This window comes from Passer montanus, unplaced genomic scaffold (assembly GCF_014805655.1).
Source record: "Passer montanus isolate IOZ18808 unplaced genomic scaffold, ASM1480565v1 scaffold55, whole genome shotgun sequence".
NCBI classification, from domain to species: Eukaryota; Metazoa; Chordata; class Aves; order Passeriformes; family Passeridae; genus Passer; species Passer montanus.
The window spans coordinates 2744246-2770446 of record NW_024370485.1 but is presented as its reverse complement, the minus strand read 5'-3'; the positions used below and the strand labels follow the sequence as shown (position 1 = coordinate 2770446).

The following is a 26201-nucleotide window of genomic DNA, read 5'->3' as shown; positions in this document are numbered from 1 at the left end:
CAACTGGTGTCACCATGCTCCTGTTGGCCACGCTCCAGGTCTCCAGGTCACTGCGCTCCCCGGAGGCCTCTTATAATGAGTCTTATAACAGGAATGAAGGAAGCTCCACCTCCTGCTCCTGAATGGCTCACAGTGCAAGCAACTCACCTGGAAGCTCCACCGCCTGCTCCTGAATGGCTCACAATATGAAGTCTTGGGAGAGGAAGTTTGTTTTTATTCCACCAGTTTGATGTAACCTTGTTTGCAAGAATTGCTTTTACATCCAGAGAGCTGCAGTTTCAACTCAGATGTCTTTTGTGGGTCTGAGCCATTTTCCACAGTTGTCATTGAGACTCTTGACTTGTTTTTAATGGAGATTTCACCATGGTCTTCTTCTAGAGCTTTTCTCAGGAACTGCAATGTGATGGGGATCGGTTAGTAGCACTGAATAATTATTTTGCAGAGAGAAGGCCAATTGGTTAGGAGTTTCATTGACACCGTAAATCTATGTGAGTACTGATCTCTTGTTAGATATCAGTGACTGTTGAAAACTACTGATGTTTTAGATTGTAATCTAAAGGCAAAACCAGGTAAAAGATTTGTCTCTTATGCTGTTTCTTCTTAAGCATCCGTATTTTATGCACGTGCTTTTTTATTGTTTATAAGAAAGAGTACATGCTGGACTGTCATATTATGTTTTGTTTTATGGTTTTGTTTTGAGAGTTTTTTTGTTGTTGTGATGTTTGTTTTGTTTTCGTGTGTGTGTGTATGTAAGGATACATAATTGTCCGTCTTCTGACATAGAAGAAGAACCACAGAAGAATACAGTTCTGGAATGAGGAATTATCATATATTGTCACCAAAACTAAGTATTGACGTACAAAGTTTTAAAACGCTGTGTATTTTATTAGTCACTAAGACTGGGAGAAATATCTGTTCTGGTAAGTACTTGAGTATGTGAGACTTGAGTACTTGAGTATGTCTCACATGAGTATGTGAGACAAGCAAAGAAGGCAATGATTGATTGTGCGAGGATGAAGGCTGGGGAATGGATACATGCATGCTGAGAGAAAGAGATGTAGATAAATACCTTTTCACTGTGGCTGCCAGCTGGAACAGATGCCTCAAGCATGCATTCAGCCTTAACCTAAGGGTATGTGTGTATACATTTCTCCTCCCTACATCATCAACACTTGTAGAGGAAAGTATGTACCTATGTGAAAAAGGCAAGTACATACCTGATGCAGAGTTAAGTGAAAAGTAGTTTCAATAGCTGAGTTCCTGCTCTTATAAAATCAGGGAAATTGTGGTCATCTTGAAAAATATGTAGAAGCTTTGAGGAACCCGTAGAGAAAAACATAGCTCTCCTACGTTTTGCTAAGTGGAACATTTGGAACTTTCTGCTCCCCTATGAGAAGTGCATCTGATACACTGTACAGGGATTTCAAAGTTTAATTTAGCTTAACTCTTGGCTGCAAACAACTGCTGATAAATTTAGTTGGGGGATTAGGGAAGACTAATAGCTCCTTAAAAGGAGCCTGAAGATGAGACAGCAAAACAAAAACATCTGCTAGACTCTCCCTTAGAATGGTAGCACACCATAGACTCATATATTAGAGAAGTAAATAGGTAGGTTTTGGGCAAGAAGTGTTTTTTCTAGATATAGACACTTGGAGAAAGAAAGCCAAATGTGTATTTAAAGGAGTTGTTCCCCTTCCGAAGTGAAAGAGGGGTATCTTGACTGGAATCAGTAGTATATAGCAAACACCCTTCTCCTGTGGTTCTACATAGTTTGCTAGACCTTTAAAAATAGCCATTGTTAACTTCTTTTCCTTATTATGTTTTTTTTATTGTTGTTGTTGGTTATTTTTTTAATCGATTGTCATATTTGTATACTCTTTGGATTTCCTTGTCAGCATTAATTCAAGTGTACATTCTTAAGCAAGGCTACCACATCTTCTTCAATTTCTCTGTGGTTAGCAAAGTAGTATTAAGCAGTATTTCCTGTGTCCAGTCAAAATGGAGACTCAAACCAAATCAGTACAGGAAAACTCATTCAGATATTTATTTGGAGAATAGACTTAATGGAAATTACTAGAACTTTCTCTTCCTAGATTCTTCTTTCTCACTTGTTTTATACTGCATCAAATTTTCTAGATCCAACTGTAAATGGGGCCTTTTATAAGTATTGTACTTAGATGTCTCATAGCAAGAAACAATTCTTATGCCAAAGGCAGTGTGATCTTGCACTTGGATAAGTTAAGGATAAAGTCTTCTTTATCCTTAACTTTTAGACTATGAACAGTCCCTCTGAAGCTAGATTTGGAGGCTTAAATGAGAATGAAGTAACTATTTAATGCCTTTTTTCCCCGCCCTCTTTACATAGCCTTCTGCTATCCCACGGTTGCATTTTTAGTTTTTCTATTGCCCAAGGGCCTCAGAGAGAACTAACATAAGAAAAGGTTAAAAAGAAAAAAGTCTTTGAATAATTATTATTCAAACTAAGAGGGAGTCATCATTTGATAACATTTCAATCTGCTTAAAAAGAAATGTCCTTTCACAGAGTGTTTAATTATCTTGTGGGTTTAGCAGCTGGATGGCTATTATTTCAGCAAAGAGTTTACTGAGATTTGCAGAAGGATTATGTGTAAAAGAGTGTCTGTTGTTAGCCTAGCTAAATCTGATAGACTTTGAAAGCATAAGACAGTCATCTGTAAGAATGTGAACTATATTGCCAAGTCAAACAAGTGTGTTTTGTTTTCAAATTTTTTGTGTGTTTTGCAACAACAATTGAAAAGAAAGTATTCAGATTAGAAATACAGGTCTGCTCTGATGAATCAGAATATGGATTCAAGAGGAGATAAACTAACATTTTTTCTAGTATAAAATTTCTGTTATGTTCATAAACTCTTTATTTTCATGATGATGTAGGTGGACTGGTAAGCCTCATGTCTTGCATTCAGAATATGTGAACAGTAACTTTTCTGTAACTGAGAGCAAAATGTCACTGTCTTTTCAAGTTATATCTCTAAAATACCAGTTGGAGTTATGTAGTTATGTGGTGAAAGTGTTATTTTCTGTGATTCTTGTTCTCTGAATCAGGTCTATTTATAAAACTCTGCAACCTTTCTGACTGCTCACTAGTTAACAGCCTAAAGAGCCCAGTTTCAAGTTGTGTAAATGTTTCTCCATCCTTTGTTTCAGTGCTTCAGCATGCCAGGCATAGTGAATGTTATAACTGTTTTATTTCTTATACTAAGACTCTTGATGTCTAAAGGCCACAGTATTAGCAAGAATAAAGAGACTGAGGGTAATGGGAGACAAACTACTAAGGCAAGAGAAGACCCAAAGTAATCTATCAGTTACTAGTACAATTAGTGCAGGTCTAGTGCTTGTGTGGTGCATAATTTTATTCTCTCTATTCATTTTCATGGCAGACATATTTCCCTCCTCTCCCTTTTTGGAGCACTGAATACTTGAAGTGTCAGGCAACATTTGAGGAAGGCTGCTCAAAGGTACTTCATGCATCTATCAAGCTCTGTTGATTATTTTACAAGTGCCATTAATGCAGACCAGGTTTTCCCTGGGATTACCAGGTCAGTTTATAGGTGTCTTGGTCATTCCAAAGCTTCCCCACACACTTGATAGACTTGATGACAAGAGAGGTGACAAAGCAGGTGCAGGCCCAAAGCCAGATAATTAGCTGCTATTTAGGGGAGGTGCCTTGAGGAATTATTTTCTAGCTCAGAGGTTCAAGGCTAGAAGGACAAAGGTTGGGATCAGTTAAGGAAATAAAAGGTTATGTGAACAGAAAAGTAGGTTGAGGAGGAAGATGGGCTTGGGGAGGGATGAAAAATTTCACCATTTCCAGGGGAAAATGGTGAGGTGGGAAAAGTTGGTGTTCAAAGAGAAAGGAATTTGCAGATGAATGAGATAGGAAGTATAAGCAAGGCCTAGAGATCAGTTGATTTCTTCTTTCTGTCAATCCAATCTGAGAATATGCATCAATATATTTTACTACGATGTTATTAAAAGTAATGATTTTAGAAATGTTGATTTTAGGAGAACGCGGGTTTCATCTCATTCCTTTTTTTTAATACAAAAAATTTCATTTTACAGCACCATATTATAGACTGTCTGAAGTGTTCATGGTTGCCAAATGCCTGAGAGATTTTAATTTAGGTCAAGCAGATTGTCTTGGCTGACCAGTAACTCTGATGGAGGCTTTGGTTTTCTGGAGATAGCATCTGGTATCTGAACATAGAATAAGTAAGTTTAGATGGGACCACCAGTTGTCATATATGCAATAAATAGCTCAAAGGTGACCTAATATAAAGGATAGGTTAAACTTGTCTAATCAAAGTTTGCACTTTTCCCATGACAGAGATCCCACAGTCTTCCTAGGCCCTTGTTCCAGTATCATGTTGGATTCTTTTTTCTTATCTGCACTGAGATTTTTTTGCTTGTGCAACTCTGTCTCCTGTCCTTTCACTGTCCACCTAGGAGAAGAGTCTAGCTGTGCCTTCTCTTTAATTTCACTTTGTTTATTTGGAATAACAATTATATCTCCCTCCCAATCTTTTCCTTTTGAAGCTGAACCAAGTAATTTACTTCAACCTTACCTTGAATATCACGTGCTCCAGCCTTATTTGTCCTTGGTGGAGCTCTATCAGACTGTCACTATTTGTCTTGTTTTTGAGGGTCGAAAACTAGTGATGATATTCCAGATATAGTCTTCCAGTATTCCAGATACAGCCTGATAAGCATTTACTAGACAAGAAAAATAATTACTCTTGACCTACTGGCTACTGCAAAAAAATCCCCACAAAACCCCAACAAGCCCAAGTGGAAGTATAGAGAGAGAAATAAAGGCTAAACAACAAAGATCTATGAAAGAAGAGGTAAAGCAAGGATTTGAGCAAAGCTTGGTCAGCAAAATTGCAAATGTTGTGGATCTGAGACTGTAGTTGTGCTAGGCAGCCATGCTATCAGACAGTGGAAAAAAGGCTCTGATCTATTACCTTTTATGATGCAAAGGTCTTGGCAAGGAATATTACTACCTCAGGGCATCTACAGACTTTCAGGTACCAACAGAGTACAATCCAGGCAGTTCTCCAGAGGGTAATGTCAGGATTCGTCAGTTTTCTCTCCCTATCTCCTAATGTAAATCATATTGGCATATCTAAGAGATATAATTTATAGCCAGCCTTCTGGGTGGTCAGCTTCACATCTCATAAATTAGATAGCCAGACACATGTGGGTCAAGTTTGGAAATGCACTGCATTTCTTTAGAGAAAGGATAGATTCTTCCTTTCATTTGATTGTTTCCACACATCCCTATGGTTTCTTTTTATGTTACTCTTTTTGTCAGCAGTGCATTGTCCCTATTTTTTCCCTCATTCTGTCCTTTCTCTTCAGTGAATCATGTTAGTGATTGTAGTAAATCAGTATATGAAGTTATCTGACTTTTATATGTAATCTTTTGTTTATCCCACTTCCCAGATGTAGAATAAAGGACTGTGTTCCTCTTCCCAGCCTTCCCTCCCTTGTTCTCTCTCTAGAGGCACATATTTCACAATGAGATGACCTGCAGAGAAAGTTCAAAAAAAGTTCTCTGGGTGTCAAAGATCATGATGCCCTCTTGCAGGTGAACAGCAGAAGGAGATGTCCCAGCTCTTCTCAAATTCTAAAGAAAGATTTAAATTAGCCTCAGATGGGTCTGTGGATTATCATAGCACACACTGTACAGCAAGGCCTGATATCCTTAATTTTTTTTTTCAGACTAGGTTTGTGCTTGATACTTCTGGTCAAAATAATTATCAGAGAAGAGGCATTAGTGAGGATGAAGCTGTACCATCCAAAGAAATCTTTAGGCAGTGCAGATGATTATTTTGTTCTGACATAAAGTGTTTACAGTATAGGAAGTTACTGATACAATTCTGTTACAGATGATTATTTTGTTCTGACATAAAGTGTTTACAGTATAGGAAGTTATTGATACAATTATGTTATGAAAGTTTTTTGGGTTTGTTTTTTTTTTTTTTTTTTTAATTCGACAGTCCCCTCACTGTCTGTTTTTGATACAATCAAGAAAAAGAAGATTGGAATGGAGAGAATAGAGTGGTGTGGGGTGTTCTCCTTCTGGCAATATCAGCACCAAGGAAGCAGTAAGTAGTATTGAAAATGGATTAGTTCAATACTGTGGAAAATGATGATTCCACTAAAAGGCACTGGAGGCAAAGAGGGGAGTCTGTTTTTTCTGGTTAGTTAATGGGAATACATCTAGTTCAATGCCCAACTGAGCACATCAGCCCATGTTTTGAAGGTTACTTGACCATTCTTTTTAGTAGAATGTATTGCAGTACAGATTAACTCTGTGAGATGCAGAGATGTTAACCAAGGTGGGGAGAAAGTATAAAAACAGGTTTCTGCAATATTGTAATCAATTATTTGAAGGAGAATCTGTTTTCTCTATCTCATCAAGGCAGTACTAAAAGACCCTTGTGGCCAACAGCCTGATTTAGTTTTAGAGCAGCCAGACAGAATCTAATATGGGGAAAAAAAAGGAAAAGTGTGCAACTTAAATTGACTGAGTATTTGCAATTGCTGGCAAATCCACTGGATGCATCTTCTGACAAAATGGACAGGATGAACTGGAGATAGATCCCTGGTAAGTTTAAGAGCCAAAAATTGGCTAAACATCTTGGACAAGTTTGGAAAGCTTGTTTCTTGTTTCTTGTTTGGCTCATTTCCTTGTCCCATCCCCCCTTTCTCTGCAGCAGAAGCAATGTTGAAGGGTGTGCACTCCGTCTGGCAGGCTGTTGGAGGAGTCTCTGGCCTCAAATTACACAGCATGAGAACTCTGTGCACAAAATTAGCAGCAGAGTTCTGTGTATTAGGTGCCAGGGAAAAATGTCACATTCAGCAGAACTCAAGAGGCGAGATGTGGAACAGAAAGAACTGGAACAGGACATCAATCCCCCTCTACCTTTTACTGTTTTTCAGCAGACATATCTGAGAGTGTCATAACCACCTTGTTTGGACTATGAATTATTTGGGTAGTAAATAGACTTTATTGCATGTTTTAGTCACAGGCATGTGTGATTTTTACTCCCCGCTCCCCCCCCGCTTCACTTCTTCCTTTTTCTTTATTTTGAAGTTTTCTTTTTTGCCTTTTCACAAGGAAAACACTTTCCAATCATGAAAAAGTGCTGTTGCCATACGGTTTTCTGCCCTCTTTTCCACCTACCTGTGTTGTGATTCCTGATGAGAAACCCACTGTTATGACACTGCATTCACATCGTGCAACAGCTTGTACAAGTGGTTTGTAGTGAAATCTGGAAAAATGAATAAAGTGGTGGCAAATGAATAAAGTGATGGCAAACAGGGCAAAGGTGCTAAAGGAGAGTGGAGCAGCTCCTCAAGAGCTGTGTTCTGTAGATACTACCTCAGTAGTTGCTGTCTCATTCAGAAAAACTATTACAGCAAAGATCGTGGTTTGGGGGTGTGTTTTGGCTTCTTCTATACATCACAGAAGTGGTAAAATTCTTGCCATATCACTTTTAGATTGCCCTAAAGCATATGGGTAAAAGAGGCTGTATTAGTATCTGCTGCAGAGATGGATTGTCAGGAGACAAAATGAGTTATTTGGGGTTGTACATGTACACACATGCACTCACTGTGTTGTCAGAACAGAATGGTTTTGTAAAACAAAATTATCAGGCAATGCTTGTTTAATGTATTCCTCCCCATTAATTCTCCTCATCATGTTGATGTCTGTGCTGTGAGCTGGGCTGAGAAATTGATCTGTGGCTTAAAAAACTGTTTTTACAGCTGGCTTAGTTAGCTGATGTATTTTGCAGCATAGCCTCAGATGTGCCATCCTGTGAGGCAGGAAAAAACCAAGAGTATGTGAAGACGGGGAATTTCCTAAGCTATTACCATTGCCATATATTGATTTCTTGAAATCACAACTTCAAAGTTCTCCAGTGCCTTTGTTTGGCTCAGATTACTGAAGCCATCCACAAGCACGATGATGCATTCCAAGATTAAATAGCACTCTGGACAGAAAGTTACTCTTCATTTCCTTGTTCTTTTTTGTATCGGGTCAGGCCTGTTGGCTACTGCTGTTTAACATACGTGATAGTTTAGCCACTACAGTCTTTTCTGAGGGTTTGGGAATCTGGTCTAAGGCCTGGTATCAGAGCATTACTGGCACATTTTAAAAGAGAAACCTTTTTATATTGTTTTCTATTTGCACTGCAGGTGATTTTGAATGCGGGTGGATTGCAAAGGATAATGGTTTTATTTTCTCACTTTTTACCTGATTTTCCCCAAGAATTATACCTGTGCTGAGCATTTTTCCTTCTCACCTTGCCACTCATGAGAAAAGTCTTACTCAGCCCTGTTTTACAGGTGGCAAAGCTAAGGCAGAAGGAATTGCACACAGCAAGGCAGTGGCTGAACTTTCTATGGCAGTTAATTAAGAGGTCTCTTGTTCAGACCCAGTTTCACACAATGAGGCACCCTTCTGCCTGTTGAGGTATGGGAGACATAAACTCCAGCCTTCCACACTTGAAATGGTCAGTTCAGCCACCGACTGGGGATTGAATTGCTTATTGAAATGTTAATTGGTGCATTCATTCCACAAGTTTATCTTTCAAGGAATGAAGGCTGGGGTAATAAAAGGCCAGTAGGTGAGGCAGCAGGTGAGGCAGGCTGTAAGTATCAGTTGTGAGGAATAGACAGAAGAACTTTGAAAATCACCAGACTTTGCTATTTATTGCCTCTCTATTTGCACTTGCCTGCCTATCCTAATCTCTAGCCCCCTTGCCCCCTGATTTTATTAAGAAATATTGTCCCAATTTATGAACCATTAGAAAATGAGCCATAAACTCTCGATAAAGAGCAGACTGGATATTTCTGCACCAGAAAATTGTGCTTCTTTGACTATATCAGTGTGTCTTAAGTAGTACAAGTCCCCTAGGGTAAAGACAATTATACCAGTGTAAAAGTGCATATCCAAATATAGCTGAGTCCCGAATGAGAAGGTACCTTTGTACCAGTAATAACTAGGTCCACAGCAACGGACGGATTTATTACCTTACCTTTAGAAACCTGAGGTGACAAAACTGGGAATATAGACATTTCATAATTCATGTATATTCCTAGGAGACAGATAAAACCTTCATAGGGAGAACTGGCCCACTTGAGGGCTTATTTACTGGCCAGTGGTGCCTGTCTCTCTTCACTTCTCAGAAAACTTCACTTACCTACAGGCACTTATCTAAAGTTCCTAAATAAGGTAAAATGAATTTGGTCACAGGATTTCTTCAAATGTATGGGGAAATTAAACTGTTAGGAAGTCTGTAGGTTGATTTGAATGCATCACTGCACAAATTTTAGCAAACCCCAACCATGTTTTGCCATTTGGGGAAGTTCAGTGAAATTTTTTGAGTAATTATAATAGGTCTTCTGAACTTGTGAAAGAGATGAAGCAGAATTTTCTTCACCTTGAGTAGCAATCACTCAAGATTTTTGATTCTTGAGATGATCAGACTTACAAAAATCATCCTGCCACAAATGTGCACTGCTGCTGTGCACTAAAGGTAGGTTTTAAAGTTCTGGAGGGATGGTTGTAGGCATAGCTCTCTCAGGAGTGCTTGAATGGAACTTTCCTGCTTCTTTGTCTGCAATGGCCAGTTACCAGGTTTTGACATTGGAGAAGTTGACTGGAGCACAGGGCTCCACCTCCAGCCCACATCTGTCATGCACAATAGCAGTGACAAGCTCTGCTCTATTTCTTCCTTATTTACTTTTTTTATCCAGGAAGTGATATGTGATCTGGATGAAGAAATATTCTCTTGTTGTTTCTGAGCTTCCATTTTTCTCACTTAGTATAGTCCTGGGCATCAAATATCCACCTGAGCTCTGTGAGAACAAAATGTCCATTGTTCATGAAGAAGTTTCTTCTAACTCTTCCAATCTCATGAATAAGTTTCTTCTAACTCTTCCAATTTTAGTGATTCTACTCCATCAAGAAGAAATTCGGTATATTTTTAAAAGGAAGCAGGTTTATTTGAAAAGAAGAATTATTTTCCACTGAGAGGAAGATCATAATACTGCTTGTGATATTGCTCTGCATAAGAAAAGCTGGTGAGATCTGCCCATTGAAGGATGAACTAGCAAATCTCAGAATGGTACTGTTGGTTGCATACTTCCAAAATAGCTGATAATGTCTAAAGAAAAACCTATTTTTTTCTTCCCCTGAAATCCTTATTTTGCTCAAGCAGTAGAGATGAAAAAGACAGGATTCAGGTATATGATTTAGTTTGATATTCTGAGAAGCATGTAATTTTAAAAAATGCTGCTCTTTCTTTAAGATTTGGTTCTGTAAACCTCTTCCATGTTGAGTAATAATTTATTCTGGAAATGACACCATTAAATTCACTGTCAGGAACAGTGGTAGATGCTGACCTTTAAATTTCTTCAGTCCAAGATGGATTATTTAGTTGTGTTTATATCAGCAGGGCATGAAAAGAGTCTTTTTCTGCAAATACCTACTAGCTACTTTTCGCCCTAAAAAAGCAATCATGGAAACACTGTCCAGATTTAATTCAAAGCATATTTTCAAATGCTATCAATCCATACTGCTGTGGTTTTTTAAATCCCAACACAATGCATGACTAGGAGAATATCCATGCATTCAGACACTATGAATCGAGCCATTATCAAACGAAGAATACAAAAAAAACAATTAGCTCAACTCTCAAGTTATGCTCCCTGGTTTTTGTTTGTTTGTTTGTTTGTTTGTTTGTTTTTCTCAAAGTTTCAAGTTCAGAAAGATAGGACAACTTCAACTTCTTTTTTTTTAAATTTTTTTTCAACTGCCCTGAAAGCATATAGGAAAGAAACAGTCTTATAACTTACCATTGTGCTATCTGCCTTCTAAGGATATTGCAGAACTACCTGAAAAAGAGCTCCAAAGATTGCAGGACAGACATTAGTAGCTTATCTAATGTAACTTTTGTCCAGAAATTTTACAGAACTGTAATAAATTATTCATGTGCTATAATAAAAATAATTGCTAGATTATACATGGCTGTATTTGAAAATAAATATTGTAAAAGTCTATTAAAACATTCTGTAAAGCTGGTGATCTGTACAAGTATTATTAAAGGAAAATGGAAAAGATCCCCAAACACTTCCCAAATCAGTGTTATTACAGTTGTAGCTCAGTCTCAAGCAACCACAGGAGTCAAGGCATCCAACTGCTAATGATGTGTATGCTACAGAAACAAATATTCCACATATCCTTTGAAAACAATAGGTTGAATGAAAGCATCTTGCAAGCCAACTCTGCCGTATGTGTTTCTATTTGATGTTCAGCTTCCTTGCAGTTATGGCTAAGTGTTATTTCCTTTGAAGATTAATTTGTGTTGAGATCAGACAACTTTTAACAATATTATTCTTGTTCACTTTCTCCTATCACTTTAAAGATTTATTCTATGGCTGGTGATTGAGCATAGCTGCACAGCACTTTTGTAAGATCAGGTGCATCAGAGAGAAGCCATTATTCCACAGAGACATGCAAAATGATAAGTAGCTGCTGCCCTAGTGTGTATGTATACATAGTGTGGTATGTAGTGCTGTCACCCAAACTTGATTCAGCTGAGTATTTCTGCTACATTTTTTGGTTTACCTTTTATTAGTGGTTCATGTATCTCTAGTGACTTGGGACTACATTCCAATTTTTCATTAAAATTCCTCACTCACTTTGGTTGTTTGGTGCTAGCTGATCCTGTCATATTTCCAGGGTGCTGTGTATCCTTGTACATGTGTTTTCTAACAACAGGTGCATTGGACAGAAGGCCACAGTTTCACAGCTCACAGGCATGTCCAAAATAATAGAGTAGATTGTGAACTGTGAAGAGGCATATAGTGGTGGCAACATATGGTCATGATTCAGTCATCTGAGGATTCTCTTAGTAGTCTGCTTTAATGAACCAATTTTTGTTTTGTATTCCTTGCACTTGGATGAATTCCTGCTTTCTCTTCTCTTGCACATGTATGTGGGTTGGTGCATAGCACCACAATGACCATGCCAGCCATACTGTGTGGATGGATTTTCTCAAAACTGAGACCTGGCCATGTCAGCTGATGAAAGTGGGTACTTCCCTAGTGCAGGCATATCTCTTGGCATAGGTACTGTTAGGATATCAGTTTTGTAATGGATATTTATTTCATTCATGAAATAATTATTTGAACAGAGAAATGGTGTGTATTTGATTAGAGACAGCCTATTTTCTCAGCCCAAATAATAGAAGCTGTTATTTCTACTATAGTAGCACAATAGTAGAAGTGGAAAGAAAAGAAGTGGTAGTTAAGGCACTGATTTGGCACAGGGGAACATGGCAAGGCAGTGTTTCCAATCTTAGTCTCACTGCCTTGGTGATCCCTCTAAAATATCAGCTATCCATTCATCTGAGGTAGAAATCTGCCTTTTGTCAGAAAAGCAAGCCTTTTTTCTGGTTGAGCTCAGAACAAGAAAATACTGCAGAATTATAAACATTCTTAGCAGGTCTAGCATTATTCTGTCAGGTTAATATTATTACTAGCTGTAATGTCTAGTGGAGAGTAGTGGAATTGAGCTGCTTTCAGTTTGTTTTACTCATCTTACAGCAAAGCATTTGCATAGACAATTTGTCTGAGAGTTTCTGTCAACTTGTTTTCAAGAAGCCACCTCCCTAGATAAACAATGAACATGAATTTTTGCATTATGTCATATCGTCTGTCTAATAAAAGATGTACCTTCATTGTATCTAGATTATCTTTCAGGACATTTGAAAAAAATTAGGATACCCTTTCTATGCTTTTCTTGTCAAAGCTATGATACGTAGCAGAGTAGCAGATTGTTCAGAAAATACAGTTCAGAATTTTGTTCTCCTGGTTCAGATCAAGAGACACTATATACCCTCTCAAATTCTATTATGGTGCCTAGAGTTATCCATGGAAAAGAGCTGGGTGAAGGATTTACTTCATTAAAATGCAATGCAATGCAGTTACTCTCAAGGCCAATGATTACAGTTGTAAATAGAGTTTTATTTGGAAGGATGCTGGTTGATTTTTGCTCCATTCAGATGGGAATTTTTGTTCTTGGCAGCGGAAGGAGGAGAAGGAGGCAAAATGTATTGAACATGAAAATGGAAGAGAGTCAACGACTGAAATGGAGAGGCAAGGATGCACATAACAGCTTTTGACTAAGGCAGATAAGCTGTGTTACAACTTAGCCATATTGTTAAGAAATCATGGTTTCCTCATCACTTTCTTCCTTTTATGTTCTTCTTGAAAGATTGTCAACTGTTGTTACAGAAATGCTTTGTCACTACAGTTTGAGTAAAAGCCAGGGCAAGCCGTTACCTTGTCTCTGTATTTGGCAAATGTGTGTTGTTTTAAGCACATGAAGCCAAAAAAATCTCTGGCCTTTAAAGGACTCCTGTCTTACTTGCATTGATCCATCCTTCAAATCTCATCTCCTGTGCCCGATGTCCTGGTGTTTGACAAGGCTGATCTTTCTGATGATACATTCGGCTCCCATTTTAAAATTTATTCTTTAGCTCCACCTCCTGGCTCTTGGTCTGTGAAAAGGAGGATCCTTGGGAATCACAGAGCCTCAAGAAGGGATCAGAAATATTCATCCTAGTTTACAAATATTAATGTAGAAGTATATATGGGGACATTTTCGCTGAGGCAAAACAGACTGTTGAACCCACTCATACTGGCTTTCAACAGAGACAAATATTTTGGTGGAGGGTGGACAATGGAATATGTGTTTCATAGTTTCTGCTTTTTCTTGGGCTTTCAGTTTCTCAGTTGTAGCAGTTTTGAGACATGACAGACCTCACAGAGCAGTCTCTCTTTATTACTGTTTTCCCCCTGGTACTTCCTCAAACTCATGGGGGTGGGGAGGTACAGCAGAAATCGTCTGACACTGAAACACTAAAAAAAGGTCTCTGAGGCCTTGCAAAGGAGTCTTGTTTCATGCAGGGAGAATTACTTTGACTTTGTGTTCATCCTATTAAATCAGGAACTGCCCAAGAAGTAGAGGAATAGATCTTAGTCATCTGGATTTAAGAAGAACAATGTCTCTTCCCCGACAGCTGCGAGAAAAGAGGTAATGTGTCTCTCCCTGCTCCTGCCTCCCCACAAGCCTCTTGTAACTCCTGTGATCTGTTTGGTTAATTTGGATGCAAGCATCTTTGGTGATTCTAAAAGGCTTCTTGTTATCAGAACAGTCTCTAACTTCCACACTATTAGGTTGCTTAGGGTCAAGCAGACCATTTCTTATTGTGGAGTGAACTTTCTTCTTTTTGTGGGGAATATTCATGACTTAGGACATAGTGGGTCATTGTGCTCTTTATAGCTGCAAAACAAGTTTCCCTTTTACTAGAGTTTATGATATGAGTGTTTGTGATATGACTAATTATATCTCTTGGTCTCCATAACCACATCCCTCTTCACAGTAAGGGGTAGTATTTACAGTATTGTGGGTGGTGCTGATTCATGGCATTTTCCTTGTACAGCAAACTATTGCAAGATGTTGCATCATTTCTTCAAATGGGCTACGCCTTGTGGAAGCCCCTGCTTGGGATATTCTCATAGCAGAATAAACTGAGACAACTACCACTTTTTTTAATATATATATATTCAGAATATTTAACATTTTGTCAGCTTGGCAATTCTTAGATGATCCTTTTAAAAGTCTCTCTTTATCTCATTTGTTATTTTTTTCCCCTCATTCTAGATGGTTTTTACTCAGATGTTAATATAAATACCCCTCTAACAACACTGAGTTATAAGACTGAAGCAAAGGTGAATTTGTCTGCTGCTTGTCAAAGCTGTTGCACCAAGGAGAAGGTCATAGAGGAAAAAGCACCTGCCAATCTGTATTTTTGTAGTGTGGGCAGTATAGACCAGTAACATGACTGTGTGGTCATATGGCTGCTCGTTAGGTGTTCCTGCAGGGATCCTTCCTTCTCACTTCAAATCCAATTCTTTCTAGGATCTGCAAAGATTATTCTAACCTTGCCTACTACCATGTGTTCCTTCACACACTTTTGACATTTTCAAACAAATATCTTTGTGCTTGCTTCAGGTTATCTGCTGTGATTGGGAGATAAATGCCAGGTGCGATCCCCGTGTGGGCCATTCATTAAGAGTGGTACTTGATGATCTTTGTGGATCCCTTCCAACTCCAAATATACTGTGATTCTGTGATGAACCTTATCTGCTGTGACTGGCAGGTCTCTCTCCAAATATTTGATAGCCTAGTCTTATTTTTCCAAGCCTCTTTAAGAGTTTGCTTTATTGTGATGTTTACAAGAAAACTTGACAACATTTTGACAGCTGGTGCAGGCACCACTAGTTTTTGATATAGAACAATACTATGCTTTTGTTTCTTTGCTATTTTTCTGTTTGTGCTTATCCTGTTGTTTCTTTTCTTATATGTATATGGTACATTTTACACATCTTGCACAGAGTATAAAGTTTTTAGGATTTAGCTTTGTGCCGTCGGTTTCTACAGCACCTTGCATAACAAGCTTTTTTCTCAGAACTGATTCCTATTCCCTACAGTAATGCAGTAATAATAGCAGCATAAATCATTATATATAATGATCTCCTTAGAATAGGATCCACTGATGCAGGGTTCTTTTTGTAAATCTCCTGGATTAAAGAAGGATTATGAATATATCCACAGCTGATCACATTTCTCAGGAAAAGCTTAGCAGTTCAAGTGTTTGTTTTGTAGTCCTGTTCCTTGAGCAAGCCTAGGAATCAGTAATGCAGTAATAATAGCAGCATAAATCATTATATATAATGATCTCCTTAGAATAGGATCCACTGATGCAGGGTTCTTTTTGTAAATCTCCTGGATTAAAGAAGGATTATGAATATATCCACAGCTGATCACATTTCTCAGGAAAAGCTTAGCAGTTCAAGTGTTTGTTTTGTAGTCCTGTTCGTGAGCAAGCCTAGGAAAGGGGTATTTTTCAGGCATAATGAATCTTCTCAATGATCACTGACTTGTGCTTAACTTATTGAAACTTGACATCTCAAGATCAGACCTCCAGAGGAAGAGAATGACACCATGAGTTTCTAATGTCTTGGTTTCTTGATAGAAGATCAGACCTCCAGAGGAAGAGAATGACACCATGAGTTCCTAATGTCTTGGTTTTGATACTAGTAAATGTGATATTGCCTATCTTTGCTCTGTGTGGCATAGGACACCTCAAAGGCTAATTCCAATATGTGTAACCTAAATCTTCTGTTCTTGCTTCACAGTGATTTTGACCAGCTTCCAGATGATGTACCTGTTTCAGCTAATATTGCAGATATTGAAGAGAAGAAAGGCTTTACTAATTACTATGTAAGAAGGGAGACTTATCCTGCCTCTATATGCCTTCACCTGTGACTTCTTTGGCTGTGGGAAGCAAAATGCAGCTAATCTTGTGTAATTGCTTTTTGGCATGAGTAGTTCCATATGGAAGACTTCTCAGTGCTTTATTTTTCTTGAATGAAGTATAGTTATCCCAGATTCAGTCTAAAGATTTATTTTCTGAATGAAATGTGGCAGATATCCTCTAACATAATAATTTTTCCTAATATCTGCTTTGTTTCCTCTTGGACTGCTGTACCATTGGTGAAGATAGTGGGAAAGTAATTCAGAGGCTAGAAAGGCAGAGTCTTGCTTACTATTCTGTGATACTGGCAAGTTAGGATGCTCCCATCTTCACAGGAGGTAGCATATTAAGACATGAAAGAGCACAGAGGAAGGGAGTAGTAGGGAAAGGCACTAAGATTTTCTGAAGGTTTGAATATGCCCATCTCAGTCTGACTTCTCCTGGAGACATTGCTCATAAAACCCTTCCCACTGCAGTATTCAGGTTTTTCTCTGGAATAGAGATGTTTGATTGCTCTGTCTTTTTGTTTTCTGAAGGATCTGGCGGCAATGTGACTCAGAGGTCAGTGCGTGGAAATTTTGGGTTCCTTTAGAGCAAAGCAATTTTGTCAAAAGAGAAATATAATAGTGGTTGGAGGAGGTCAGACAATAATTTCTGCAATTGTATATATTAAAGTCAAAAAAGAAGTATGAATGCCTTCAATTCTGAAAATCAATTGATTTAGATGTCTGTCTGTCTCTACATTTAGGTGTCCAAGGCATCTTATTGTAAAATATTTGTATTTGTCTCCCTAATGTATTTTGCTGGTTACTGAGGAAAAGTGTGCAAGCATGAAGTTAAATCTAGTAATTTCATGTATCCTTTTAAGATTATATAATATAAAGCAGCCACAGGGACAGCTGTGTGCTTCATGTGCAAGCTAGACCCACACAAATACCACACTGGTGCTACCTTGTTATATCCTAACTCCTGATTTTGCAGATGCTTAACTGAATGCTTGCTTTCAAAACTGCTCCTAAGAGAATATTCCCACTAATGGAGCACTGATCTTATGTTCTTATTTTATTCCTCACATTCACTTGGTGAGTATTTATAAGCAAGTATGAACATCAGCCTGAATCCCTCTTTTCTGTTTCAGATGTTTGTCATTGAAGTAAAGCTTAAAGGTGGTGGCAGATACCTGATTTTCCGGCGCTATCGTGAGTTCTATGCCCTGCACACCAAACTAGAGGAGAGATATGGGCCAGAGAGCAATAACAGCCCATTTACCTGCACACTCCCTGTACTGCCAGGTAAGCTGTCAGTACCAAACCTTTGCACAATTAGCAGCCCTCTCAGCTCCAGGCTGTCCTGAAGAGGAATGCAATGAGAGAAGTGGTTGTGACAAGGAACTAATTCCTGGCTGTGGATGTCAGAGAAGTCATGTTCCATTGATAGCCCCTTCACTTGTAGTAAAGTCCATTTAGAAACCTAAAATCCTTTAGAAAATGTGTAATTTTTTTTAGCTTTTACTTTCTCCTGATTGCTTCATTTCTCTGACAGCCTCTTTTTTCCTTTCTTTTTTTTTTTTTCCCCTTCAATAACTATTACATGTTTTATATTTTTCAGGAAAAGTTTTTGTTGGTGCCAAAAAGGAAATTGCTGAGAACAGGATTCCTATCCTAAATGTCTACATGAAGGTAAAGCATAATTTTAAAGTAAAGAATGCAGTCATCACTGCAGATATTAGCCATTGAAATCAGTTAAGCAGACAGTACTGTTGTGGTTCTAAGTATCTGCTTCTCTCTGTTCTGCTTTCCTGACGATGCAAGGTAAAGCATAATTTTAAAGTAAAGAATGCAGTCATCACTGCAGATACTTAGCCATTGAAATCAGTTAAGGCAGACAGTACTGTTGTGGTTCTAAGTACCTGCTTCTCTCTGTTCTGCTTTCCTGATGACATAGTGCCCACCCTGTGGTACAACCTGAAGTCATCTTCCCCATATTGTTCAGACTGTAGGGTCTGCTGGAGCATGCAGTTCACAAAGGGTCACTCTCTCTCCTCATGTACAGATAGACATCCTTACCAAAACCCAAAGATGTATGAGGAAATGGTGAATCTCCAGGTGTTCCATGAATACAGCGTTGGTGTGTCCATCTCCAAGGGATTAGGAGAATGGTGTATGGGTTGTGCTTTACCCCATGCACCATCAAGTGCCACACAGCCTCTTGCTCACTCTCTGCTTCCCTAATGGAATGGGGAGGACAATCAGGAAACGGTAAAATCCATGGGTTGAGATAAGAATAGTTTAATAATTGAAATAAAGTATAATACTAATAAATAATTTTAATTAGAAGGGAGGTAATCAAAGAGACAGAGAGAAATAAAACTAAAGAAGAAAACAAACAAATGATGCGCGATACAATTGCTCACCACCTGCTGGCTGATGCCCAGCTGGTCCACTGAGCAGTGCTCAGTGGCTCTTGGGCAGCTCCCTCCAGGACATACTGGGCATGATGTCCTATGGCATGGAACATCCCTTTGGCTAGGTTGGACCAGCTGTTCTGGCCGTGCTCCTTCCTGACTTCTTGTGCAGATCCTCACTGGCAGGATTTGGGAAACAGAAAAGCCCTTGGCTTAGACTAGGTAAAATACTAGCTAGAAACAACTAAAACATTTCTGTGTTATCAACATTATTCTCATGCTAAATCCAACACACAGCACTGTACCAGCTACTAAGAAGAAAACTGCCAGAATCAGGACAGGTGGGCTTCTGGGAGTACTTGAATTACAGTGAAGATGCAGCATACATCAAGGAGAGATATTCTTTGTGTGCAGGTTAACTGAAGAAGTGAACTTCAAATCAGTAAAAGTCTGAAGCATTGGCCAAGACTTCTACCACTTAAGACTGTCTTCTTGCCCCAGTCATTCATGTTCTGAAAAGAAAAACAAAAAGCTATTTACTCCTGCAGTAAATCAGGTACAAAAAGTGTGAAGCAATACATTGGCCAACTCCACGAGTAAAGAGAAGAGACTGTCAGCTGTTCAGCTGTGTCCTGCTGAGTGAGAAAGGAGAGGAGGGAGATTTCTGGCAGTAATGAATATCCTTCAAGATCCCGTAGGTCAGAGAGGCATATTTGTTACATGTAAATAAATAGAGAATTGGTCTCTCCCACTGTTACACTCTGCTTCCTGCCTGCTCTTGGCACAGAACCTGCTCTGCCTCCCTGCTTGGGTGTTGATGGATGAGGACGTTCGGCTGTTCTTCTACCACTCAACCTTTGATGGTGAGCAGGTGCCTCACAGACTGAGACGGCTTCGCCCACGGACACGCCGAGTGTAAGTGATTGACATGTTTTTTTCTACATTGCTTGATGTAAGAGATACTGTCCAGTTTTGGAGGGGGGAGAGAGTTGAGGATCACCACTGTGTTTTCCAAGTGAGTGCATGAATCCTTAATATGAAGGTCTTTGTGGTGGAGTGAACACAGAGTATTTCTTGTTTTCAGTAATCTCCGATTTTTTTAAGTGGATGTGGTACTTGCATAAAGGAAAATTCCAAAATGACAGTATACCTTGCCTCTTTAAAAATACTGTCCAGCTCTATCTGACCATATTTCTCTAATGGTAATTTCTATTATAATATGCAGAATAAGGCCAAGCTTAATGACATAGACTTGCACCACTGAAGTCAATGTGAGTTTTGGCACTGAATTCAGTGAGATCTGGTTCAGACACTAAATGAAACTGAATACTTAATTTCCTCCCATCCTTTGTCTAAACAGGGGCCTGTCCTACATAGCAGCATTGACACCCCTTTGGAGAACTGCTAAGTAGATGTCATGCTTCATTATTTTTCAGATAAATTAATTCTCCTTTCAGCATTCCAAAGATGGACTCACTTCCTTTTCACCTACCTCAAACAATGTAAAAACTGCATGTGTGTATGATGGCAGGGTTTGAACTAAATGCCATAAATGCTAGAAACAATGATGCCCAGAAGGCAGAGTAGGGGGACTGAGCAGTGCTGTGGAAAAGAAGTCCAGAATACTGACTGTATTGAAAATTTCATCTGTTCTCAGCAGCAGACACCATCAGATTGCTGCTGCTCTGCACTGAAACCGAGAGAACTAGGATAGTGTTGCTGCATCCATATTTATTTACTTGAGTGCTGCACACAGATTCTCATGCAGTGTCTCAAGTGATCTATGGCATACATACCCCTTAAACAGTAAAAACGCAGACACTGCACTACTGATTGTGTAGCATTTTTAATGACTTGGAAGGATGCTTACCTCCCTATTGTCTCATTTCTTTGCAGTAAGAGCATTTCAGATCAAGTGCCTGTTTTTGACCGCACCGCAGCTCCCCGGGCTGAGGTGAGTACTCTGCACAACCTGTCATAGGACAGGAGATTAAACTCTGTTTTACTTTGGTACCTCATCCATCAGGTTGCCATTTTCAATTAGAGCTTGGGGGAAGAAGGTGAAATAAACAGAGAAAAAACAATTGATTTTCACAACAGGGAATGAAACAAAGGATGGAAAGAGGTGTTCTGTTCCTCATCACTTGAGTAATAAGAAGGTCCATGGTGAAATTAGAATGACAGGAGATTCAAAACTGAGACGTGTACAGCTTACTGCCAAATGGTCCACATTTGCATAGTACTACCCATAAGTTAAATCTAAAACAGGCATAAGCTTCAGTGACTTCAGCATATGTTTAAAAGCTTTGCAGGTGAGGCATCTTAGTATTTTCTGTAACATAAATGCCCATACTCTTGTCTTTTGTGGTATATTTTCTCAGTATTAAGCACATGAGACTGCTTTGTAACCAGTGTTTGAGCAGGGTCTTGCTTCCTGAAACATGTGACTTTGCCATATAAGATTAAAATAGCATGCATCTGCTTTGAGGTTTGTTGCTTTTGTTCTTTACACGGAGAATGACAGGTCTGGGAACAGTCATATCTCTTGTGTTTTATCTATTAATTTATTAGTATTGAATATACCTACCAGAACTTTTCAATAGGTGAAAAAAGGCTTTTGAAAGGCTAATAAGTAGACATCTGAACCACTAGCACAACAGTAGCATTATTTTGTTTGTTTTTTATTAAGAGAACTCTTGGCATTAACAAGACCAAAAGAACAATTGCAACAGAGAATAAAGAGCACCTTTTCATTTTTGCTCCTCTAAGACCATGTTCTTTAAGGACAATGGGGGAGATGTGTATTTTTGATAACTCAACCACTTTAACTATCCAACCTTTTGTTAGGATGATAAGCATGGAGATGCCTCCTTCTTTCTTTCTTTCTTTCTTTTTTTTTTTTTTTTTTTTCCTGAAGAGGGCATCTAAGTTCCATTTCAACAACTCGTAAATTTCCCAGGCTTTCCCACATCTCCCAGTTCAGCATCCAGACCTGACAGCTAGATGTAAAAGCAACAGTTAGTTACCCTCAAATTAAGACACAACATTTCTGCAATTTTTTAAGGCTTTTTGTAATATTTTGCAGCAAATCTAAAAGCTGTAAGGCCGCATATTTTTTCAGTTCTCAGGATTTCAAGATGTCAGTTGGCTTCAGCTCTGTGGTCTTACTTGCTCTTATGTGCTTTCAGCTTATGTATATTGATTTCTCTGGTGCTCAGTGTTCTGCCACTTTAAGAATCCTTGTATGTAGCCCTCTCAGGGCCATGTTTGTCCTAGTGCTTTCACTGCTTCTTCAAAGCAGTTTTGTGTGTGCTGAGTAGGAGAAGAGATTGTGAGAACTGCAGAATACAGTCAAATATATGTGACCTTCTCCCAGAAATACATATGTGATGACAAAGTACACACTGTCTTGCTGCTTTATGCTTTCTCCTCAAGAACACAACAGAAAGATTTGCTTTTGTAATTCTGTGAATTAATAATTTCAAGGTTATTACTTTCCACAGGCACTGTTTGATTTTCCTGGAACAAATAAACTGGAACTCAAGTTCAAGAAGGGAGATTTGATCTATCTACTCAGCAAAGTAAACAAAGACTGGTTGGAGGTAAGACTGCAATAGCAGTACTGAATTATTAGCATATCTTGAAATATATGAGTAGAAAGGGCTCTCCTGATCCTTGTGACCTGCCTCTTCCTTTCAAGGAGAAACTGTATCATAATCAGGTCTTACTGTCAAGACTAAATCCTTGATTCCAAATTAGTAATTGTTTGGTTCCTTGATGGTTTTTAGCTTACAAATTTTCTGCCCTCCAGCCTTCAGTTTTTATTTGCATTTTCTTCTGCTGGAATGTTTTTAAATTCTTTGGAAGTGATTACAACATAGAAAGGCCACAGAAAGGAGATGGAAACTCCATTTCAGCAATTAATTGGTTTCTTGCCTCAGGGTGAGTTGATGTATGCTTCATGCTTCATACCACAACACACGTCAGCCTGATTAGAGAGAACTTGGGCAATGCAGCAGTGTTCTGAAAAAAGGATGAGGAGAACATACTGTGTGTTTGCTGATATGATATCTCTGCTTGCTCGAACACCACAGCCTTCCTTGCTAACCATCTGACTTGCATTTTTTACACACTGTTTCACTCCCCTGCCTGCTATTTGACTATGTAATTGTATAACCTTTTTGTGGGGATGCCATCAGGTCACTTCCATAGAATTTATTTTATTGATTATAATGGAAAAATTCTTACTGTGGTTTCTGTGTAAATTAATTGAATTCCAGAACCCATTGCATGTGGTCAATATGGCATGGTTTTCTTGTCTCTAACATTTTCTATCATTCCAGGGAACTGCTGATGGTGCCACTGGGATTTTCCCATGTGCTTTTGTGAAGATCATAAAAGATTTACCACAGCAGGAAGACACAGTTAATAAAGTTCGCTGTTATTACTATGATGAGACTGTGACCACCATCAGGTAATAACAAAATAGTCTTCAAGTTTGCTGATGAAGAAACATCAACTATTCTCTTGTCATGATATGTAATGATTAGATGTGTTCTAAATACAGGGACATCTCAGTGGAAGAGGATGTGAGCAGCATTCCATCATTCAAAGATCTAATGGAATTGATGAGGTACAATGCAAGCACTTGTCTGTATATTTGATACTTAAACATTTGTCAGGTTCATTCTAGTTTGAGATTTTCCACATTCTACTTGGTCATTGCCATGTTTTGTGTATGAAATACTTTTCAAGTGTCTTGAAGAAGTTAAACTTTGAGTTGGCCCAGGGCCATCTGTGCAGACACTAGTCCTTCTTGGGATTGTCAATGAGTGAGGAATGACACACACTTCTGACTCAATTGTGATGGGTAGAAATTTCCATTTCTTGTACTCTTGATAAGAGCCATACCTCTTAGCATCTTTTGCCTAGTACATTTCTTCAGGATGTAGGACATGGCCTTCTAACACTTGTTAAACTAGTGTTAAACTAGATTAATCTGGTATTGAACACCAACCATTTAGAACATTAAATATTAGTAAATATTGGTTATAGAACACCTGTTCTAATATTCTTAAACTCCTCAGAAAGAGCAAAAATAAGTAGGCAAAAGTTGGTGGTAACCATGGTCAGCTGTTTTTCATGGTAATTCTATTAAACACACAGATTAATTGTGCCATTTATGTGGTGTTACTGAAAATGGTTCTTGGTTCTGATAGATTTCTTAGCTTAAACACAACACAGCATGCATGTGGCTATATGATTTCTAGTACTAACTGTATCAAGAAAGCCAAGACACCCAAGGCTTTGTGTGGCTTTTATCAAAATTAATTAGATTGTCAGTATATTGTTCATCATGTAACACCTCCCAGGCATTCCTTGATTTCTGGGGATCAATCTATTTCTTTTCTGCCAGGCAGGAGTTTAACCAAGAAGACATTGTTTTGAATTACCGGGACGCTGATGGTGATCTGATCCGCTTGCTCTCCGATCAGGATGTTGAACTCATGGTGTCTCAGAGCAGAAAAAATCCTTCTGAGAAGCACTTTTTCCCTTGGAAGTTGCACATCACTCACAAAGATGACTTGGGTGTCTACAACACTAGTCCAGGAACAGGTGCTCCTCAAACAGTAGGAGCAATGTAAGTGCTATATAGGTATCCCTCTCTGCAGGCAGTTTCCTTCAACATGTCTTTGAAGTGTCCTTGAAATGAGTAATTTTTAGTGATATATTACCTTTCAGTGTAAAATCTGTACTTAGTTAACTTCTTCAGCTTTTTAGCACACATCTACAATACAGACATCCACAAAGAGACCAGAGAATGTGAGGAATAGAGAAATAAAATAATGAGCCATGTTTACAAAGCAAGTCAGTGTCAGCCTGCAACAGAGGTCTCCTGAGCCCCTAGACCTGCTCTAGTTTCTGTTCTCACTCCCAAGGCTAGTTATTTGTCCAGAATGTCTTCATAAGCTTTTGTTTTTTCTCTAGACTCTCATAAATTTCTCTTCATTTGCTGATTTGAAGGTTTGTGGGCCATTGTGTAATTATTTCTCTCATGTTGGAGTCTGACTGGGTGTTCAGAGTTTGTCCTAGGAGCATCAAGAAAACTTTTTTGGATTGCAGTGAAGAAATTGCAGCCCATCTTAGCTTTCTTCTTTTCCACTGACCAGTTTATTGAATTCTGTGAATCAAACCTAGTACACCTGTGGTGTTCCTTATAGACCTTTATATAATTGTACAATCCACTTATTTTCATGTTCTGGGAAAATGTGTAGGATATCTATTCAAACAGCAGTTTCTTCTCTGTCTTCTGCTTTCTGACACTGCATTCAAAGTAGAATTAACAAGAAATTACTGTATCAGATTCTTCACAAATAAAGTTAAACATTAGTTCGTCAATGTTTATTTAAAAGTGGGTGTTTTTTTATGGGGTGCTTCTTGACATTATTTTACTAAAATATTACAAAATGTGACTTCCTGCTTCAGAGGCATTGTAGCAATGTTATTTAGAAAGAAGATGAAGTAACAGCAATGATTGTGTCAGTGATATTACATGTTGTGATATGTAAGAAAATGCATTGTAAGTTTGAAACCTAATGGCAGGTATGGACTGCAAAGCTTCTGGTGTGCAGGATTCTTTGTTACTTGTTCCTGGAGTTCAACAGAGCAACTGGCACTCAGAGATTTTCACTGACAGCTGGATCCTGTGATGTAAGCAGCAACTCAGCATGTCTCTCTGAAAATGGAGGAACATTTTCAATGAGAAGGGAAAGGGAAGGAAAATGTCTACTAGGAAACAACTGTCCTCTTTTATAAGGGTGCTGGAAGAACATAAACACACTGGCCTTTGAAAATCAGGGCAGGACGATCCCCCTCTGCCTTTAAACTGCAATGCAAAATAAATTCTTCCCATCCAGCCAAGTTATACATTCCTCTAACTGTCTGCAGGTTTTATATGGACACCTTCTCACACACAGATATTCTCCATATTCTTTGTCATGCTTTGCATGTTTCCCTTATTCACATGATAGGGGTTTTTTTTGGGTTTTTTTTTTGCTTGTTTATTGATGCAGTTCTGATGACAGAATAACTGTGCTACCTGTGGTTTTGGTCAGTACCATGGGGATTTAAAGGAGGAGTAGCAGTGCACGACAGTCAGATTCTGCCAGTTATATTCTGTATCTGGGGACTGATATGAGCCCCTCTTAGTTTATCCCTGAGAACACAAACCTGAGCATGTCTCTCCCTTATGGCTGCCTAACTTTCCTAAGGTTTACTTTTGAAGGCTACTGGGCTAAGTTTTATGGTTGGATTAAAAGACCAGGCTACCTTGGATGTCGCCAAGATCCACTACTTCA

At 38.7% G+C, this 26201-nt stretch overlaps 1 protein-coding gene across 2 annotated transcripts; it reads left to right on the top strand.

Annotated features, from left to right (window-relative positions):
• The first annotated feature begins 13941 nt into the window (after positions 1 to 13941).
• On the top strand, positions 13942 to 25734 carry NCF4 (neutrophil cytosolic factor 4). Of its 2 annotated transcripts, none has more exons than XM_039725440.1 (10): positions 13942 to 14152; positions 16321 to 16405; positions 17578 to 17731; positions 18048 to 18118; positions 19631 to 19758; positions 20740 to 20797; positions 22347 to 22445; positions 23187 to 23317; positions 23411 to 23476; positions 24260 to 25734. In XM_039725440.1, the coding sequence occupies exons 1-10, from the start codon at positions 14121 to 14123 to the stop codon at positions 24486 to 24488; spliced, it is 1053 nt and encodes a 350-aa protein (XP_039581374.1). In that variant the 5' UTR covers positions 13942 to 14120; the 3' UTR covers positions 24489 to 25734. The 2 variants fall into 2 exon arrangements, with proteins under 2 accessions (XP_039581374.1, XP_039581375.1); XM_039725441.1 differs by having other exon boundaries at positions 24264 to 24431.
• The last annotated feature ends 467 nt before the right edge of the window (positions 25735 to 26201 follow it).